Raw genomic sequence first — 22,665 nt, 5'->3', positions numbered from 1 at the left:
TGCCTCGGGAAGGCACTTGAACCTAGCAGACTCAGACACCTGCTCACCACGCAGCATCTGAGGGAAACACGACACGACAGGGCAAAACATAGACACAGCACGGTGAATTATAAATGAGGATCCGACAGGGCAGGTACGGGAAACAAGGAGTGAAATAGGGACTCTAATCAGGGAAAAGGATCGGGAACAGGTGTGGGAAGACTAAATGATGATTAGGGGAATAGGAACAGCTGGGAGCAGGAACGGAACGATAGAGAGAAGAGAGAGCGAGAGAGTGAGAGAGGGAGGGGGAGAGAGAGGGATAGAAAGAGGGAAAGAACCTAATAAGACCAGCAGAGGGAAACGAATAGAATGGGAAGCACAGGGACAAGACAAGATAATAAATGACAAAACATGACAGTACCCCCCCACTCACCGAGCGCCTCCTGGCGCACTCGAGGAGGAATCCTGGCGGCAACGGAGGAAATCATCAATGAGTGAACGGTCCAGCACGTCCCGAGACGGAACCCAACTCCTCTCCTCAGGACCGTAACCCTCCCAATCCACTAAGTATTGGTGACCCCGTCCCCGAGAACGCATGTCCATGATCTTATGTACCTTGTAAATAGGTGCGCTCGACAAGGACGGGAGGGGGAGGGAAGACGAACGGGGGTGCGAAGAAAGGGCTTAACACAGGAGACATGGAAGACAGGATGGACGCGACGAAGATGTCGCGGAAGAAGCAGTCGCACAGCGACAGGATTGACGACCTGGGAGACACGGAACGGACCAATGAACCGCGGAGTCAACTTACGAGAAGCTGTCGTAAGAGGAAGGTTGCGAGTGGAAAGCCACACTCTCTGGCCGCAACAATACCTAGGACTCTTAATCCTGCGTTTATTGGCGGCTCTCACAGTCTGTGCCCTGTAGCGGCAAAGTGCAGACCTCACCCTCCTCCAGGTGCGCTCACAACGTTGGACAAACGCTTGAGCGGAGGGAACGCTGGACTCGGCAAGCTGGGAAGAGAATAGAGGAGGCTGATAACCCAGACTACTCTGAAACGGAGATAACCCGGTAGCAGACGAAGGAAGCGAGTTGTGAGCGTATTCTGCCCAGGGAGCTGTTCTGCCCAAGATGCAGGGTTTCTGAAAGAAAGGCTGCGTAGTATGCGACCAATCGTCTGATTGGCCCTCTCTGCTTGACCGTTAGACTGGGGATGAAACCCGGAAGAGAGACTGACGGACGCACCAATCAAACGACAGAACTCCCTCCAAAACTGTGACGTGAATTGCGGGCCTCTGTCTGAAACGGCGTCTAACGGGAGGCCATGAATTCTGAACACATTCTCGATAATGATTTGTGCCGTCTCCTTAGCGGAAGGAAGTTTAGCGAGGGGAATGAAATGTGCCGCCTTAGAGAACCTATCGACAACCGTAAGAATCACAGTCTTCCCCGCAGACAAAGGCAGACCGGTAATGAAGTCTAGGGCGATGTGAGACCATGGTCGAGAAGGAATGGGGAGCGGTCTGAGACGACCGGCAGGAGGAGAGTTACCCGACTTAGTCTGCGCGCAGTCCGAACAAGCAGCCACGAAACGGCGCGTGTCACGCTCCTGAGTCGGCCACCAAAAGCGCTGGCGAATAGACGCAAGAGTGCCTCGAACACCGGGATGACCAGCTAACTTGGCAGAGTGAGCCCACTGAAGAACAGCCAGACGAGTGGAAACAGGAACGAAAAGGAGGTTACTAGGACAAGCGCGCGGCGACGCAGTGTGCGTGAGTGCTTGCTTAACCTGTCTTTCAATTCCCCAGACTGTCAACCCGACAACACGCCCATAAGGAAGAATCCCCTCGGGATCAGTAGAAGCCACAGAAGAACTAAACAGACGGGATAAGGCATCAGGCTTGGTGTTCTTGCTACCCGGACGGTAAGAAATCACAAACTCGAAACGAGCGAAAAACAACGCCCAACGAGCTTGACGGGCATTAAGTCGTTTGGCAGAACGGATGTACTCAAGGTTCTTATGGTCTGTCCAAACGACAAAAGGAACGGTCGCCCCCCTCCAACCACTGTCGCCATTCGCCTAGGGCTAAGCGGATGGCGAGCAGTTCACGGTTACCCACATCATAGTTGCGCTCAGATGGTGACAGGCGATGAGAAAAATAAGCGCAAGGATGAACCTTATCGTCAGACTGGAAGCGCTGGGATAGAATGGCTCCCACGCCTACCTCTGAAGCGTCAACCTCGACAATGAATTGTCTAGTGACGTCAGGAGTAACGAGGATAGGAGCGGACGTAAAACGTTCTTTTAGAAGATCAAAAGCTCCCTGGGCGGAACCGGACCACTTAAAACACGTCTTGACAGAAGTAAGAGCTGTGAGAGGGGCAGCAACTTGACCGAAATTACGAATGAAACGCCGATAGAAATTAGCGAAACCTAAAAAGCGCTGCAACTCGACACGTGACCTTGGAACGGGCCAATCACTGACAGCTTGGACCTTAGCGGAATCCATCTGAATGCCTTCAGCGGAAATAACGGAACCGAGAAAAGTAACGGAGGAGACATGAAAAGAGCACTTCTCAGCCTTTACGTAGAGACAATTCTCTAAAAGGCGCTGTAGAACACGTCGAACGTGCTGAACATGAATCTCGAGTGACGGTGAAAAAATCAGGATATCGTCAAGATAGACAAAAACAAAGATGTTCAGCATGTCTCTCAGAACATCATTAACTAATGCCTGAAAAACAGCTGGCGCATTGGCGAGACCAAACGGCAGAACCCGGTACTCAAAATGCCCTAACGGAGTGTTAAACGCCGTTTTCCACTCGTCCCCCTCTCTGATGCGCACGAGATGGTAAGCGTTACGAAGGTCCAACTTAGTAAAGCACCTGGCTCCCTGCAGAATCTCGAAGGCTGATGACATAAGGGGAAGCGGATAACGATTCTTAACCGTTATGTCATTCAGCCTCGATAATCCACGCAGGGGCGCAGAGTACCGTCCTTCTTCTTAACAAAAAGAACCCCGCCCCGGCCGGAGAGGAAGAAGGCACTATGGTACCGGCGTCAAGAGACACAGATAAATAATCCTCGAGAGCCTTACGTTCGGGAGCCGACAGAGAGTATAGTCTACCCCGAGGAGGAGTGGTCCCCGGAAGGAGATCAATACTACAATCATACGACCGGTGAGGAGGAAGGGAGTTGGCTCGGGACCGACTGAAGACCGTGCGCAGATCATGATATTCCTCCGGCACTCCTGTCAAATCGCCAGGTTCCTCCTGAGAAGTGGGGACAGAAGAAATGGGAGGGATGGCAGACATTAAGCACTTCACATGACAAGATACGTTCCAGGATAGGATAGAATTACAAGACCAATTAATAGAAGGATTATGACATACTAGCCAGGGATGACCCAAAACAACAGGTGTGAAAGGTGAACGAAAAATCAAAAAGAAATAGTCTCACTGTGGTTACCAGATACTGTGAGAGTTAAAGGTAGTGTCTCAAATCTGATACTGGGAAGATGACTACCATCTAAGGCAAACATGGGCGTAGGCTTGTCTAACTGTCTGAAAGGAATGTTATGTTTCCGAACCCATGCTTCGTCCATGAAACAACCCTCAGCCCCAGACTCAATCAAGGCACTGCATGTAGCACCCGAACCGGTCCAGCGTAGATGGACCGACATAGTAGTACAAGATCTAGATGAAGAGACCTGAGTAGTAGCGCTCACCAGTAGCCCTCCGCTTACTGATGGGCTCTGGCCTCTTACTGGACATGAATTAACAAAATGTCCATCAAATCCGCAATAGAGGCACAGGCGGTTGGTGATCCTCCGTTCCCTCTCCTTAGTCGAGATGCGAATCCCTCCCAGCTGCATGGGCTCAGTCTCAGAGCCAGAGGAGGGAGATGGTTGCGATGCGGAGCAGGGAAACACCGTTGATGCGAGCTCTCTTCCACGAGCCTGGTGACGAAGATCTACCCGTCGTTCTATGCGGATGGCGAGAGCAATCAAAGAGTCCACACTGGAAGGAACCTCCCGAGAGAGAATCTCATCTTTGACCACTGTGTGGAGTCCCTCCAGAAAACGAGCGAGCAGCGCCGGCTCGTTCCAGTCACTAGAGGCAGCAAGAGTACGAAACTCTATAGAGTAATCCGTTATGGATCGATCACCTTGGCATAGGGAAGCCAGGACCCTAGAAGCCTCCCCACCAAAAACTGAACGGTCAAAAACCCGAATCATCTCCTCTTTAAAGTTCTGGTAATTGTTAGAACAATCAGCCCTTGCCTCCCAGATAGCTGTGCCCCACTCTCGGGCCCGGCCAGTAAGGAGTGAAATGACGTAAGCAACCCGAGCTCTCTCTCTAGAGTATGTGTTGGGTTGGAGAGAGAACACAATCTCACACTGGGTGAGAAAGGAGCGGCACTCAGTGGGCTGCCCGGAGTAGCAAGGTGGGTTATTAACCCTAGGTTCTGGAGGCTCGGCAGGCCAGGAAGTAACAGGTGGCACGAGACGAAGACTCTGGAACTGTCCAGAGAGGTCGGAAACCTGAGCGGCCAGGCTCTCCACGGCATGGCGAGCAGCAGACAATTCCTGCTCGTGTCTGCCGAGCATGGCTCCTTGGATCTCGACGGCAGTGTTACGAGCGTCTGTAGTCGCTGGGTCCATTCCTTGGTCGGATCCTTCTGTCATGCAGGTGAATGAGGACCCAAAAGCGACTTGGCGAAAACAGAGTATTTAATCCAGAATAAACTTTACAAAACAAAAAGCATAATACTACACGTAAAGACGAGAACGGACTGGAGACTTGATCGAGAACTGCAGGTTGCCTCGGGAAGGCACTTGAACCTAGCAGACTCAGACACCTGCTCACCACGCAGCATCTGAGGGAAACACGACACGACAGGGCAAAACATAGACACAGCACGGTGAATTATAAATGAGGATCCGACAGGGCAGGTACGGGAAACAAGGAGTGAAATAGGGACTCTAATCAGGGAAAAGGATCGGGAACAGGTGTGGGAAGACTAAATGATGATTAGGGGAATAGGAACAGCTGGGAGCAGGAACGGAACGATAGAGAGAAGAGAGAGCGAGAGAGTGAGAGAGGGAGGGGGAGAGAGAGGGATAGAAAGAGGGAAAGAACCTAATAAGACCAGCAGAGGGAAACGAATAGAATGGGAAGCACAGGGACAAGACAAGATAATAAATGACAAAACATGACAGTTTCTCTCTCGCTCTCTCTCAATTCAATTTAAGGGCTTTATTGGCATGGGAACTCTCTTATTCTCTCCCCACCCAACCCCACCCCTCCTCTCCTCAACCTTCTCTCTCTCCTTCTCCCTTCCCCTTCCCCCTCCACATCCCCAAAAAATGAATGGCTGTGCATGCATTCATCTTTCTCTGTGTCCCAATCTCTCTCTCTCTCTCTCTCTCTCTCTCTCTCTCTCTCTCTCTCTCTCTCTCTCTCTCTCTCTCTCTCTCTCTCTCTCCCTCTCTGTGTTTGTGTGTGTGTGCACGTGTAAATGTATGTGTGTTCCTCAGAATAAGATAACATATATTACAGAGTTATCAGAAGGGTACAGGAGGACAGCTGAAAGGAGAGCTGAGGCAGTGGCTGAGTAAAAATAGCTATTTTTGAAGCTGATACAGCCTCTGCTTCCCTTTTCTTTCTGCCTTCCTGACACCACATGTCTTATCCAGCACTGAGCCTGCCAATGCACAGTCACTCTGCTCCGATCCCAAGTAAGACCGCAATCAGGGCATGTTTTGTTGATCATTCCTATGGAACTGCTGATAAACATCAAGCTGATTTACACAATCAGTACTTTGTAGTGAACGTTTATACTATTAGTGTTATGTTGTGCATTCTAAGGCATTATACAATTGTTATAGATTCTCTTGAAACACAGTGCATTCAGAAAGTATTCAGACCCCACAACTTTTTTAGTTACTTATTCTAAAATGGATTGAATAGTTTTCCCCCCTCATCAATCAGGCCAGCTCATAGCCTGTGGCAAAAATGAGGGGACACAAACTACAGGTATAGGCCAATTTAAAAAATGCTCTTTATTGTAAACAAAACTATTCACTAAACTAAGAAAAAGGAATGAGGTGTGGAAGTATCATAATGTAAGGTGTATGTAAAGTGCATGGATGTGTGAATCTGTGTGTGTGAATGACTGAGTGAAAACTATGCAAAACTACAAAGGAACAAACAAAACAGGTTCATACCTGGAGGAGCGGAGAGAGAGAGAGGTGATTAGTGACAGTTTAAATACTCCAATCACTAACGACCCTCCTCTGCCTGCAGGAGAAACCGCCCCTGCAATGCAGAGGAGGAGCCGTGACACCCCCCTTCTTAAACTGAGGGTCCCACCCTCAACCCAACTTCCTCCAACATATTCAAAACAATTCAAATTTCCCCAAAAACAAACAAAAAGGATACCAGTGCCGGCTCCTAGTAGTAGCCCCGTGTCCCCCAACTGACTGTCCACCCCTCAAACTCGGCAGCCCTGGTACCTGGGGAGAAATTTAAGAGGAATGAGGCGTAGACAGCCCGTAGGGGTCAGCAGAGAGAAGATACAAACTAGGTTAAAGGAGCACGGGACAGAGCATCAGCAATGATATTATCCTTACCACTAATGTGTCTAATATCAAGGTTGAATGGTTGCAAGAACAAAGCCCAACTTATCAGGCGCTGGTTGGGATTTTGCAGCGACCTCAAAAATAAGTGGGCTGTGGTCAGTGAACACAGTTAAAGGGGTCAAACCAGAACCAACATAGATCTCGAAGTGCTGTAAAGCCCAAATGAGACCTAAAGCCTCCTTTCAATTACAGAATAGTTCTTCTGATACTTATTACATTTCCGGGAGAAGAAACTGACTGGACACTCAACATTGCTATCATTCTCCTGGAGAAGCACAGCCCCAGCACCGGTTTACTGGCGTCTACCTGCAATTTGAAAGGTTTCCCCAAATTTGGTGCTGCCAACACAGGTGCCAAACACAAAAGAGCCTTAACTGCATCAAATGCCTCTTGACACTGGGTGGACCAGATAAATTCAGGCTTGGCCATCAACAGATTGGTCAGTGGGGACACTACTACTGAAAAGTTTTTACAGAAAGCACGGTAGTACCCCGCCATTCCCAGGAAGCGCATCAGTTCTTTCTTTGTGCACGGCTGTGGGAACTGCTTCACAGCCTGGACCTTGGCTTCCACGGGACAGACAAAACCCTGACCAACAACCTTGCCTAGGTATGTGACTGTAGCTTTGGCAAACTCACATTTTGCCAAATTAATAGTCACCCTGGCCCACACCAGTCTTTCGAACAGGGCTTGCACTCTCCAAACATGCTCCTCCCAGGAGTCTGACTAGATGACCATGTCGTCCAAATACACAGCACACCCTTCCAGACCTGAGACCACCGGATTCATTAGCCTCTGGAAGGTGGCTGGAGCATTCCACAAGCCGAAAGGCATCACTGTATAAGAGAACAAACCAGATGGAGTTGTAAAGGCAGCAATCTCACAAGCTCTTTTGGTAAGGGGTACTTGCCAATATCCCTTTAAAAGATCAAATTTGCTAAAATACTTTGCTGACCCAACTTGATCAATACAGTCCTCCATCCTAGGAAGAGGGTAAAGGTCTGCTTTAGTAGCATTGTTAACTTTTCTATAATCAGTGCAAGGTCTGAAAGTGGAATCAGACTTTTGACCAAAAGACAGGGTGAAGCCCAATTTGAACAACATGGCTCCGCAATACCATTGTCCAACATATACTGCACCTCTGTTTCCAGTTTCAATCTCTTCTCCTCAGATACACAATAAAATCTCAGTTTGATAGGCTTAGCATCTCCGATGTCTATATCGTGCTCAATTAAGTGGGTTTGCGATGGAGTGTCAGAAAACAAAACAGGGTAGTTTCTAATACGAGCCACCAATTCATCACGTTTCTCAGAGTCTAAAAGATCTACCAAAACCCCAAGGTTTTGCATCAGTCTGGGAGTTTTTCAACCGACCTTGTAAGACCTCATCCGAAACCCTAACGTCCTCCTGTTCCCCCCTACACCAAATTAAAGCCACAAGATGCAGTGACTGGAGCAGAGGTCAACGCTGACCTCAGTGCCTTCAACTTCGCTTAGATCACGGGAGTGATAACATTTTAACAGGTTCACATGGCATAATTTAGAGGACTTCCTATGACCAGGGGTTTCAATAAGATAGTTCAAATCTGACACTTTATGCAACACATTCAAAGGACCACAATATTTTGCCTGAAAAGGTGAACTTACAAGAGGCAGAAGAGCAAGTACACGATCACCGGGACTAAACTCACGAAGCTCAGCCTGTCTGTCATATTTCAGTTTCATTTTCCGTTGACAAGATTTTAGTTTCTTTCGCCAGTTCACCAGCCCTATACAACTTCAACCTAAAACCATTTACATAGTCAATAAGGTTCTGAGGTGGTTCCTCGGGCAAACAACCATCCTGAAACACTTCTAAAGGCCCACGCACCTTATGACCAAACACTAAGTAATTTGGGCTAAACCCTGTGCTTTCCTGCACTACTTCACGAGCAGCTAGTAACAGCCAAGGTAACTCCTCCACCCAATCTGGAGACAGGTCTGTACAGTATGCACGAAGCAAGGATTTTACATTTTGATGGAAACGTTCTAAAGCTCCCTGGCTCTGGGCATGGAACGCAGTAGACTTGTTGTCTTAAACTTTAAGCGGTTTGATAACCTGAGCAAATAAATGGGAGGTAAAGTTAGACCCCAGATCTGACTGGATGATTTTTGGAATCCCAAATGTTGAAATAAATTGAGTTAACGCTGACTGATTTTGAAGTTATGGTACGCAAGGAAAAAGCTGCCGGATATCTGGTTACTTGACACAAAACAGTTAATAAGTAGCTATGACCTGACTTGGACCTTGGTAAAGGCCCAACACAATTGATAATAAGATGCTCAAAATGTTGCCCTATGGCTGGTATTGGATACCAAGGTGCTGGCTTTACAACCTGGTTTGGCTTGCTTGTGCGCTGACACGTATCACAAGTTTTAATAAACTGAGATACATCTCGCTTTAAATGTGGCCAGAAAAAACAACGAAGTATGCGATCATAAGTTTTACGAACACCCATATGAAGTTTGCACCATGTGAAGTTTGCAACACTTTATTTTGCAAAGTAGTAGGTACAACTATTTGAAAGACTGGTTCTCCTAGACCCTGATCATAGTGTGGAAACCATTTCCTGACTAACAGCCCATCAAGAAGAAAATAACACTGAGCACTATTCCTCACCACTGAATCAGGAACAACTTTATCAAACAGATCAGAACAGCCTTTTGCTCAGCCATCAATGAATCTCTGGAACTAGTCAACTGTTCTGTCTGGAGTTTGACTGGCAACTCATGACTTTCTGGCTTACTCTCAATCTCCTTACGAGAGGCCGTGCGGGTAACCGCACAAACTGGAAATACCTCAGGAGACATACAGTTTTGATGCGGCGATTCCCTTGCAGGTGACACTGAAGGTTGCTTCTTACAGATGTTTAGTTTGCCATCTGCCCACACCTTACTACCTGCCAAGTCATTCCCCCAAATCATGTGGACTCCCTCTACTGGCAACTGGGGTCTAACCCCAACATCTACATCACCCTTTACCAGACCACATTTTAGGGTAACTTCGTGTAAAAGACAAGAGAATGGAACTAAACCCATACCACATACCATTACACAACTGCCAGTATCAGACTCTTTAGAGAACGGCAAAACAGATTCCAGAATAAAAGAATCTAAAGCTCCAGTGTCTCTTAAGATCTTGATTGAAACATTTTGGTTGCCATCTACCAGGGACACTACACCATCAGAAATAAAGGCTGAAACATCACTGTGGGAAGACTGAGAATCAAACTTAACGAGTGGCTGAAAAAGCTCACCCTGGTGGTCAGAGGCTGCAACAGGACTTGCCATCACAGCAGGTTTAACTTGACCTGACTTTTTTGATTTAAGCAAGAGGACAATCTTTCTTCCAATGTCCTTCAACTAAACAGTAGCGACAGGTATTAGCATTAACCGGTGCTTCACGTCCTCCAGACCCAAACTCCTGCTGAGGCCTTTGGAAAGAAGCCCCAGAAAAAGGTGACCTACTATTCCTAGGAGTAAAGTTCTTTTTATGGTACATGTCACTGTTTGATTCAAAATGGCTTTTATGTGTTAGCCTGTACTCATCTGCAAATTTTGCTGCATCACTTGGAGACTTAATTTTATGTTTATTCATGTATGTAGCAACTTGGTCAGACACATCATTTTTGAACTGTTCTAACACAATCAAATTAGACAGACCCTCAAAAGTACTAACTTCAGAAGCTGTACACCAACGATTAAATGCAGAAGTCAAATCACGAACAAACTCAGAATCCCAGGTGACTCCAAACACTAACGACCCTCCTCTGCCTGCAGGAGGAACCACCCCTGCAATGCAGAGGAGGAGCCGTGACACTATGACAATCAAAATTAAGCTCAGTTGCATCCTGTTTACATTGATCATCCTTGATATGTTTCTACAACTTCAGTGGAGTCCACCTGTGGTAAATTAAATTGATTGGACATGATTTGGAAAGGCACACAACTGTCTATATAAGGTCCAATAGTTCACAGTGCATGTCACAGCAAAAACCAAGCCATGAGGTCTTGTCCGTAGAGCTCATTGTGTCGAGGCACAGATCTGGGGAAGGGTCCCAAAACATTTCTGCAGTATTGAAGGTCCTAAAGAGACACAGTGGCCTCCATAATTCTTAAATTAAAGAAGTTTGGTACCACCAAGCCTGGCTGTCCAGCCAAACTGAGCAATCGGGGGAGAAGGGCTTTGGTCAGAGAGGAGAACAAGAACCTGATGATCACTCTGACAGAGCTCCAGAGTTCCTCTGTGGATATAGGAGAACCTTCCAGAAGGACAACCATCTCTGCAGCACTCCACCAATCAGACCTTTGTGGTAGAGTGGCCAATACAGAAGCTACTCCTCAGTAAAATGCACATGCCTGCTTGGAGTTTGCCAAAAGGCAGCTAAAGGACTCAGACCATGAGAAACAAGATTCTCTGTTCTGATGAAACCAAGATTGAACATTTTGGCCTGAATGCCATGCGTCAAGTCTGGAGGAAACCAGGCACCTCTCATCACCTGGTCAATACCATCTCTGCGGTTAACCATGGTGGGGGCAGCATCATGCTGTGGGGATGTTTTTCAGCAGCCAGGACTGTAAGACTAATCAGGATCAAGGGAAAGACGAACAGAGCAAAGTACAGAGAAATCCTTGATTAAAACCTGCTCCAGAGCGCTCAGGACCTCAGACTGGGGCGAAGTTTCACCTTCCAGCAGGACAACAACCCTAGGCACACAGCCAAGACAACGCAGGAGTGGTTTCGTTGATAAGTCTCTGAATGTCCTTCAGTGGCCCAGCCAGATCTCAGACTTGAACCCGATTGAACATCTCTGGAAAGACCTGAAAATATCTCTGCAGCAATGCTCCCTATCCAACCTGAGAGTTTGAGAGAATATACAGAGAAGGATGGAAGAAACTCCCCAAATACATGTGTGCCAAATGTGTAGCGTCATACCCAAGAAGACTCAAGGCTGTAATTGCAGCCAAAGGTGCTTCAACAAAGTACTGAGTAGAGTCTGAATACTTATTTAAATGTGATATTTCCTTTTTTCACCTTTATTTAACCAGGTAGGCTAGTTGAGAACAAGTTCTCATTTACAACTGCAACCTGGCCAAGATAAAGCATAGCAGTGTGAACAGACAACAGCACAGAGTTACACATGGATTAAACAATAACAAGTCAATAACACAGTAGAAAAAAAGAAAAAAGGAAGTATATATACATTGTGTGCAAAAGGCATGAAGAGGTAGGCGAATAATTACAAATTAGCAGATTAACACTGGAGTGATAAATGATCAGATGGTCATGTGCAGGTAGAGATACTGGTGTGCAAAAGAGCAGAAAAGTAAATAAATAAAAACAGTATAGGGATGAGGTAGGTAAATTGGGTGGGCTATTTCCCGATGGACTATGTACAGCTGCAGCGACCGGTTAGCTGCTCAGATAGCAGATGCTTAAAAGTTGGTGAGGGAGATAAGTCTCCAACTTCAATGATTTTTGCAATTCGTTCCAGTCACAGGCAGCAGAGAACTGGAAGGAAAGGCAGCCAAATTAGGTGTTCAGTGAGATACACCTGTTGGAGCGCGTGCTACGGGTGGGTGTTGCCATTGTGACCAGTGAACTGAGATAAGGCGGAGCTTTACCTAGCATGGACTTGTAGATGACCTGGAGCCAGTGGGTCTGGCGACGAATATGTAGCGAGGGCCAGCCGACTAGAGCATACAGGTCACAGTGGTGGGTGGTATAAGGTATTTTAGTAACAAAACGGATGGCACTGTGATAAACTGCATCTAGTTTGCTGAGTAGAGTATTGGAAGCTATTTTGTAGATGACATCGCCGAAGTCGAGGATCGGTAAGGATTGTCAGTTTTACAAGGGTAAGTTTGGCGGCATGAGTGAAGGAGGCTTTGTTGCAAAATAGAAAGCCAATTCTAGATCTGATTTTGGATTGGAGATGTTTAATATGAGTCTGGAAGGAGAGTTTACAGTCTAGCCAGACACCTAGTTACTTATAGATGTCCACATATTCTAGGTCGGAACCATCCAGGGTGGTGATGCTAGTTGGGCGTGTGGGTGCAGGCAGCAAACGGTTGAAAAGCATGCATCTGGTTTTACTAGCGTTTAAGAGCAGTTGGAGGCCACGGAAGGAGTGTTGTATGGCATTGAAGCTCGTTTGGAGGTTAGATAGCACAGTGTCCAAGGAAGTGCCAGAAGTATATAGAATGGTGTCGTCTGCGTATAGGTGGATCAGAGAATCGCCTGCAGCAAGAGCAACATAATTGATATATACAGAGAAAAGAGTCGGCCCGAGAATTGAACCCTGTGGCGCCCCCATAGAGACTGCCAGAGGACCGGACAACATGCCCTCCAATTTGACACACTGAACTCTGTCTGCAAAGTGGTTTTTGAACCAGGCAAGGCAGTCATTAGAAAAACCGAGGCTACTGAGTCTGCCGATAAGAATATGGTGATTGACAGAGTCGAAAGCCTTGGCCAGGTCGATGAAGACGGCTGCACAGTACTGTCTTTTATCGATGGCGGTTATGATATCGTTTAGTACCTTGAGCGTGGCTGAGGTGCACCCTTGACCGGCTCGGAAACCAGATTGCACAGCGGAGAAGGTACGGTGGGATTCGAGATGGTCAGTGATCTGTTTGTTGACTTGGCTTTCGAAGACCTTAGATAGGCAGGGCAGGATGGATATAGGTCTGTAACAGTTTGGGTCCAGGGTGTCACCCCCTTTGAAGAGGAGGATAACCGCGGCCGCTTTCCAGTCCTTGGGGATCTCAGACGATATGAAAGAGAGGTTGAACAGGCTGGTAATAGGGGTTGTGACAATGGCGGCGGATAGTTTCAGAAATAGAGGGTCCAGATTGTCAAGCCCAGCTGATTTGTACGGGTTGTTTTTTCTTCATATAGATTTGCAACAAAATTCTAAAAACTTGTTTTTGCTTTGTCATTATGGGGTATTGTGTGTAGATAGATGAAGGAAAACAACTATGTAAGCCGTTTTAGAATAAGGCTGTACTTAATAAAATGTGGAAAAAGTGAAGGGGTCTGAATACTTACTGAAAACACTGTACATATACAGTATTCATATTAGGAAGTATTTCAGGGAATTTCCCAAACAATGTGCTGGGTCTAATGTAGGGACATTTATTATTTTCAGAGTGATTCACCATATCAGAATGATTGACAGACTTAACTTTGATTGACATGTGAAGATATGCAAACAAAAATGTCCAGCTCATTCATGCAGTTAACCATTGTGTCATTCCTTTCATCTCCTCCTCCTTTTCATCCATGTCCTTGGGTTTCCATTCCTGCATCCTAAATAGAGGACAGTGTTTGTGCTGACGGAGATGACACAGTGGCTGTATTTGCTGGGATGGAGGGGGTAACATTATTTTCTCTCACCCTCTCTCTCTCTCTGTTTGCTAGTGCTAATGCTAATTATCTTATCACCGCATTGCAAACAGCTGGTGTGGGAGGAAGCTTCCCAATTCCCCATGCAGTCCCAATACCCATTCCCAACCCTGTTCCCAACCCCATTCTAAACCCCTATTCCCAGCTCCGGGTACTGCTCCGTCTCACAGAATTTAGCATGTCTGTGTGCCTGTGAGAGGAGTGGAGGGGATTTTAGTCATGGAAATGTTTAGTTTGGTTATAAAACTATGATAGGAGCCAATAGGCAACAACAGAGTAGTGTTCCTTCATGCTAAAGCTAGCCTGACCTTATATTAAATGTGAGTTGGGTTAAATTTGAGTTAAAGACTGTGTTTAGACAGACAGGCCAATTCTGATATTTTTTCCACTAATTGGTATTTTGACCAATCTCATTAGATCATTTCACATCATATATTTTTCAGTGTCTGATCTGATTGGTCAAAATACCAATTAGTGGAAAAAAAAATCTGAATTGGGCTGCCTGTCTAAATGCAGCCATAGTGAGATATTCATCATTAATTTACAGCTCATCAAACACCAGCATGTACAATAACAATTATGAAGAGATGGCATAATTGTTTCTATAGTCTAGTCTAGTTGAGTAGCAATCTCTGTTTATGTGGCATCACCATAGCTCCATAATCAAAGCCTAGAACCCATCATGGTATCAGTCCGTTATCATATCTGATTTAATTTCACAGTACCAATTAAGGTCTCCTGATTTGCATGGCTATCGAGGGCCATGCAGGCAGCAATTAGATAAGTGATTCGCGATTAGGAGCTAATTGGCCGGTTGTCCTTATTCTGTTCTAACATCTCCCAGAGGAAGTGATTGGTCCAAATAAGAAGAAATGTGACAAAACATGAAGGTATTCATTTAACTCGTCCAATAAGAAACACTTGTTTTAGGTTTACCGTTGCATGCCCTAATGAATACTCAGTGTTGGGGAATCTACTCTGAAAATATTGTTTTTTAGTTTTTGATTTAACTAGGCACGTCAGTTATGAACAAAGTCTTATTTACAATGACGGCCTACACCGGCCAAACACAGACGGAGCTGGGACAATTGTGCGTCGTCCTATGGGACTCCCAATCATAGACGGCTGTGATACAGCCTGGATTCAAACCATGGTGTCTGTAGTGATGCCTCAAGCACTGAGATGCAGTGCCTTAGAACGCTGCGCCATTCGGGAGCAATCAGGGAATTGGTCGTTTACCAAGCTACCAAGTACTTCACACTGGAAGAAGTTAAGATATACCCAAGTTGCCCTTAAGTAACATACAGTCAAACAGAAAGGAAATTATTGCCTACTCTACCCATATTTTATTTTATTTTTTAAAAAAAATGGTGTGTCGTTCCAGAAGTTAGATACACCTCTACATGGCAAAAAAAAGTAGTTAACTACTGAAAACACAACCTAGAATTTAATTTAGTTAAACTACCACCAAGCTACAGCAAAAGGTAGTTCAATTACTACTTCAACTACATGTAGTTAACTACTCCCCATCACTTTGAGTACTACCATGATATCAGTTCTCTCATGTCACTGTAATCCTGTTATATCAGAGGATCGTTGGAGGTTTCTCTGCCTCGTCTGTCTGGAGTGGTCCTCTGATGTGTCACGTTGACTCTTTAACCGACCTCTCAAACACACTTTGTCTAAACACGTGTGAAAGTTATGACCCTGAAGTTTCTGCGTAATATTCTGTAACTCCTAACTGTCTGTTGCTGGGTGTTGATGGTACGGCTTACAGCAATCATCTTAATATTACTGGCTTCATTAAACTCCTCATGGCTTAAGATAAGAGATTGTGATTAAGCTGTTCTCCTGAGATCTTCTGTTGTCATGAAACTTCCTTTTAGATAGGTTTAGCCTGAGTCGCATAAGTCCCTCTGAAACTACAGTAGAAGACTGACCCACTTTTGGCATTTGAAAATGATCAGCTTCTTTTGTCTTTCAAATCCTAACGACATGGCCATGTCTAAACTCTTATAAAATAGTGGAACTTAATATTATTTTCTGTCTTGATCCAGACTCCTTCCATAAATCTGAAAACGGTGATGTAATGTGTCTTAGCGTAGGGGACTTGTCCACATTGACTATATAGCTAGTCCATTCTAAGCTCATTTATCTAGCTTTAGGGACATGGTGTGTGTAGCTGACCGCAACACGCTCAGTCCTCCCAGGGGACAGTCCTACATCTTAGTTGTGGTTGGTATTGATCCCACCGGGGTCACGTTATGGCGTCCTGTTGTTAGGGCGACAAACGCTGATCCATCATAATGCGGCAGTGAGAGCTGAGCGTGTTGCGGTCAGCTTGTTAACCCCTGCTGCACGTGTGGCGCCCGGGAAACAACTGGACGCCGCTCGTTTCTACGTGTCAGTGGCTAATGCCTGTAAACAGACGGATGATGCTCTGTCTTGATCGATGGGATGCTCCAAGATATAGCAGTCATATCAAGTCAAGTCTAACATTGTTAATATTGCCATGTAGGATTACATTACGATTAATGAGGTGGTCAAACTCATATTGCTCCTTGTATTCTTATATTCCATTACATTTGTCTGCCGCTATGTATTGACTGCAAAGTTTGACATAATGGTAGGTGTCAGCTAAGTATAAACTACAATGAATAAATAACACAATGCATACATCAGAAACCATCCTCCAGAGGTTCCCGTTGTTTTCCTCAGGAGAACCAGTTCAGTGGGTATAGCAGTGTGTAGCCTACTGTAGTCTGACTGTAGCGCAAGACCAGGCTGTGTCAAGTGATGTCTTCATTAGGACAGTCCCCTATTGACCCGGGAGCTCAGAATGATAGGTCAGGGACACCACCTCACCCCTATCTACTCAACGCACACGCATGCACACATACACTCACTGTCCAGAGTGTGTGTGTGTGTGACAGTCTGTGGATAAGTCAATAACTGTCCCTCCCCACTCTCTGGTTTTCTGAAACCTGCAAAAGACTGAATGACTGGCATATCTGGACTGGATGAAAATATGTATGAAAATAGACAGGCAGTAGGTGCTCTTTCTCCTCCCCCCTCTCTCTCTATTCCTTTCTCGCTCTCCCTGCTCGCCTTCTTACATCGATGAGCCCAACCTCGTGAATAGATACAAAGCACCAGCTGATGTTGAATGTTAAGTAATATATTCATTAACCCCTAACTAACCCTGCTAATGAATGACAACAGCTCCTGCTAGACCAGACTACAGATTGGTAGGAATTTACCCAAAGAAACAAAGGGGCAAACTCCAAACGCAGACCTCTCCACTATTTAATAACATAACAATAACATCAGTTGAACTAAATGAATTGTGTTTTTGATTGTTTGGCATTAATGCCAGGGGTAGATTCATCATCTCTGATGTTTCCCTAGTGTATAGAGATTGCAGAATGTTTTTGTTCTTGGTTTTTGAGGTTTGAATTTTAGGGTCCATGGGCTCTGAAATATAAGGTTTTGGACTTTCTATTTGGGGGATTGGTGTTCAGCATTTGCAGGTCGCTCTCTAGCCTACATCCATCTGCTTGGTATTCCTCTTCCTCCTTTCTTTATCATCTGTAAAGCAATCCCCCCCCCACACACACACACACACACACACACACACACACACACACACACGCACACACGCACACGCACACACACACGCACACGCACACACGCACACACACGCACACACGCACATACACACACACAAAGACATATGAACCCCCCCATGCACACACACACACACACTTTTCTCTGTCTGCTTGAAGACCTGCCCATTAATCTTGGGCTGCATCCTAACATGGTTGTTAGAATTCTATTAGCTGTAAATATTCAATAAGGAACCACACTTAAAGGACCCTGTCCCTCTTATCAGCCGCAGCCCAGCCACGATCATTACACTGCAACCTCTTTTATTGTTTAGGCAAACGACAAGCAGCGATTTATGGGGAAAGACTGACAATGGCGACGTGAAAGGAAGTGTGTTAGTTTAAGTATGTTTCAGAGGGGAGGAGATACAGAGAGAGGGAAAAGAGAGAGAAATAAAAGAGAGGGGAAAACAGGTCAAGCGAGGAAGTGAGGCAAGGAAGAAAGGAGTGATGTTACAACAGAGGTGACAAATCACAGAGTAGTTCCTGAGGATAGTGGTGGGAGGAATGTTGAATCCCAACCATGTTTTACTTGTGTATGTTTAGACAAACAGCAGTCATTACACAGTCCAAGTGTAGTCTGCCTGGGGGTATGTTGTTATCTCACACCCCAAGAGCAGGCAACACTGGTAGGACTCTTCACTGTGTAAACGCACATTATTCTTGTCACACACACTCACACTCTCTACCACTTGTCACACACATCCTAACCCCCTCCCCTCGATGATCCCACGGTCCCATCAACACACAGACACACAACACACACACACACGTGTCCCTGCCCTGGGGTCCCCACAATCCCATATGTAATGAGTTGTTTAATTCACTTCATTGAGTGTTAATGTCCCTGTGGCTCTCCACAGGTTCACACTGCTGGGAGGGCCTGATAATTGGGCCTACTTTATCATCGATTCCTCTTTGATGAATGGCCTGAGAAACCACTCAATTTGTTTGTGTCTCCTCCTCCCTCCCCTCCTCTATTCATTCTATGGTGGGTTTGATACGTTCCGTGATTTCTGGAAGACTGGGGTGAATGTTCTACTTCAGGATGTGAATGGAAACATTCCACTGGACTACGCCACAGAGGGAACCGAGACCAGCTACATCCTCCGAAAACACCTAGAGGAAAACGGTAACACAATACTCCTCATATGATTTAATGTGTGTTTCATGTAGTGTGCTGTGTTGTGTTACATTGTAGGCCTATATGTGTTTATTGTGCAACAAACAGCCTGAGAAATGTTCACCTACACATTTTTACAATGTGAAAAATATTTGTATTTTCTGAATTGTTTTTTTTCCAATCTTTGCCACTTTTCCACCCATACACAATTACTCTTGTTTAAGACCTGTCTATAATCCCGGCAGTAGGACATTTTGTTCTCGTCCATATAACATGTGTTAATATAATGCCTGCTTCAATGTCCATTCTTTTATCACAGCAGTTAAAGGAGACTGAATAGACAACTAAATCAAATGAGAAATGAATGAAAGAACATTTTTAATTTCACATGCATGAAATAATGGCTTAATTTGAAAAAAAATGAAAATCAACAGATCGTAAGTTATGTCCACAACACAATTATAATGTGAAGTGAGGAAACAGACTAAAATACTTAATTATAAGTAATGGTTCCATGGATGGTTGGCTGCCATATTGCCTGAGGGAAAGGTATTGATACTGTATATACAGTGATTTCAGAAGGTTTTCAGACCTCTTCTCTTTTTCCACATTTTGTTATGTTACAGCCTTATTCTACAATGGATTGGACACATTTTGTTATGTTACAGCCTTATTCTACAATGGATTGGACACATTTTGTTATGTTACAGCCTTATTCTACAATGGATTGGACACATTTTGTTATGTTACAGCCTTATTCTACAATGGATTGGACACATTTTGTTATGTTACAGCCTTATTCTACAATGGATTGGACACATTTTGTTATGTTACAGCCTTATTCTACAATGGATTGGACACATTTTGTTATGTTACAGCCTTATTCTACAATGGATTGGACATATTTTTCCCTCATCAATCTCCACATGATACAACATAATGACAAAGCGAAAAAAGGTTTTTAGAAATGTTTGCAAAAGGTATAATAGTAATATTTTGCTATGACTCAGGTGCATCCTGTTTACATGGACCATCCTTTAGATGTTTCCACAACTTCATTGGACTCCACTTGTGGTAAATTCAAATGATTGCATGTGATTTAGAAAGGCACACACCTGTCTTTATAAGGTCCAACAGTTGAAAGTGTATGTCAGAGCAAAAACCAAGCCATGAGGTCGAAGGAATTGAGCTTCGAGATATGATTGTGTCGAGGTACAGCTGTGGCGAAGAGTACCAAAACAATCTGCAGCATTGAAGGTCCCCAAGGACACGGTGGATTCGATGATTCTACTACAACTACAACACTGTGATCTCTCTGTCCCAACCACTACTACAACTACAACACCGTGTCCTCTCTGTCCCATCCACTACTACACCATACTACTCTGTCCCTACCAGGACAACTAATACTACACTCTGTTCTCTCTGTCCGAACCGCTACTATTTCTACTACACTGTGTCAACTGTGTCCCAAATACTACTTCAACATTGTGTCCTCTCTGTCCCAACCACTACTACAACTACTACACTGTGTCCACTCTGTCCCAACCACTAATATTTCTACTACACTGATATCTCTCTGTCCCAACCAGTACTATTACTACACTGATGTATCTCTGTCCCAACCAGTACTATTACTACACTGATATATCTCTGTCCCAACCAGTACTATTACTACACTGATGTATCTCTGTCCCAACCAGTACTATTACTACACTGATGTATCTCTGTCCCAACCACTACTATTACTACACTGATGTATCTCTGTCCCAACCAGTACTATTACTACACTGATGTATCTCTGTCCCAACCAGTACTATTACTACACTGATGTATCTCTGTCCCAACCAGTACTATTACTACACTGATGTATCTCTGTCCCAACCAGTACTATTACTACACTGATGTATCTCTGTCCCAACCAGTACTATTACTACACTGATATCTCTCTGTCCCAACCAGTACTATTACTACACTGATGTATCTCTGTCCCAACCAGTACTATTACTACACTGATGTATCTCTGTCCCAACCAGTACTATTACTACACTGATGTATCTCTGTCCCAACCAGTACTATTACTACACTGATGTATCTCTGTCCCAGCCAGTACTATTACTACACTGATGTATCTCTGTCCCAACCAGTACTATTACTACACTGATGTCTCTCTGTCCCAACCAGTACTATTACTACACTGATGTATCTCTGTCCCAACCAGTACTATTACTACACTGATATCTCTCTGTCCCAACCAGTACTATTACTACACTGATGTATCTCTGTCCCAACCAGTACTATTACTACACTGATGTATCTCTCTCCCAACCAGTGGTACTACTAATACACTGTGTACTCCCTTTCCCAACCAGTACTTCTACTGTTACTACACTGTGTCCTCTCTGTCCCAACCACTACTAATACTACTACACTGTGTCCTCTCTCTCTCCCAACCACTACTAATACTACTAAAATGTGTCCTCTCTTTCCCAACCAATGCTACTTCTTGTAAACTGTGTCCTCTCTGTCCCAACCACCACTACTTCTATTACACCATGTCCTCTCTGTCCCAACAAATTCTTCTACTACGCCTTGTCCTCTTTGTCCCAATCACTGCTAATACTACTTTACTGTGTCCTCTCTATCCCAACCACTACTACTACTTCTACACATTGTCCTCTCTGTCCCAACCACTACTACCACCACTACACTGTGTCCTCTCTGTCCCACCCAGTACTACTTCCTTTACACTGTGTTCTCTTTGTCCCAACCACTACGACCACCACTACACTATGTCCTCTCTGTCCCACCCAGTACTACTTCCTTTACACTGTGTTCTCTTTGTCCCAACCACTACGACCACCACTACACTGTGTCCTCTCTGTCCCACCCACTACTACTTCCTTTAAACTGTGTTCTCTTTGTCCAAACAACTACTTCTGGTACACCTTGTCCTCTCTATCCCAACCACTGCTACTATTTCTACACTGTGTCCTCTCTATCCCAAACACTAGTACTACTACACTGTGTCCTCTCTATCCCAACCACTAGTACTACTACACTGTGTCCTCTCTATCCCAACCACTACTACACCGTGTCGTCTCTCTCCCAACCACTAGTACTACTACACTGTGTCCTCTCTATCCCAAACACTAGTACTAGTACACTGTGTCCTCTCTATCCCAACCACTACTACACCATGTCGTCTCTGTCCCAACCACCACTACTACTACAACACTGTGTTCTCTCTGTCCCAACCACCACTACTACTACAACACTGTGTTCTCTCTGTCCCAACCACCACTACTACTACAACACTGTGTTCTCTCTGTCCCAAACCACTAGTACACTTTACTACTACAACACTGTGTTCTCTCTGTCCCAACCACCACTACTACTACAACACTGTGTTCTCTCTGTCCCAACCACTACTACTACTACAACACTGTGTTCTTTCCCAACCACTCTGTCCCAACCACCACTACTACTACAACACTGTGTTCTCTCTGTCCCAACCACCACTACTACTACAACACTGTGTTCTCTCTGTCCCAACCATCACTACTACTACAACACTGTGTTCTCTCTGTCCCAACCACCACTACTACTACAACACTGTGTTCTCTCTGTCCCAACCACCACTACTACTACAACACTGTGTTCTCTCTGTCCCAACCACCACTACTACTACAACACTGTGTTCTCTCTGTCCCAACCACCACTACTACTACAACACTGTGTTCTCTCTGTCCCAACCACCACTACTACTACAACACTGTGTTCTCTCTGTCCCAAACACTACTAC

At 45.2% G+C, this 22,665-nt stretch overlaps 1 protein-coding gene across 1 annotated transcript in view; it reads left to right on the top strand.

Annotated features, from left to right (window-relative positions):
• Nucleotides 1-22,665, top strand: part of LOC124045622 (unconventional myosin-XVI-like) — a 217,297-nt gene that overhangs the window by 59,597 nt on the left and 135,035 nt on the right. The window contains 1 exon segment of the mRNA XM_046365059.1: nucleotides 18,761-18,869. Within this exon segment, the coding sequence (XP_046221015.1) occupies nucleotides 18,761-18,869 (109 nt within the window).

Source organism: Oncorhynchus gorbuscha, linkage group LG01, assembly GCF_021184085.1.
Source record: "Oncorhynchus gorbuscha isolate QuinsamMale2020 ecotype Even-year linkage group LG01, OgorEven_v1.0, whole genome shotgun sequence".
Taxonomy (NCBI): Eukaryota; Metazoa; Chordata; class Actinopteri; order Salmoniformes; family Salmonidae; genus Oncorhynchus; species Oncorhynchus gorbuscha.
This window is presented reverse-complemented; position numbering and strand designations above follow the sequence as displayed.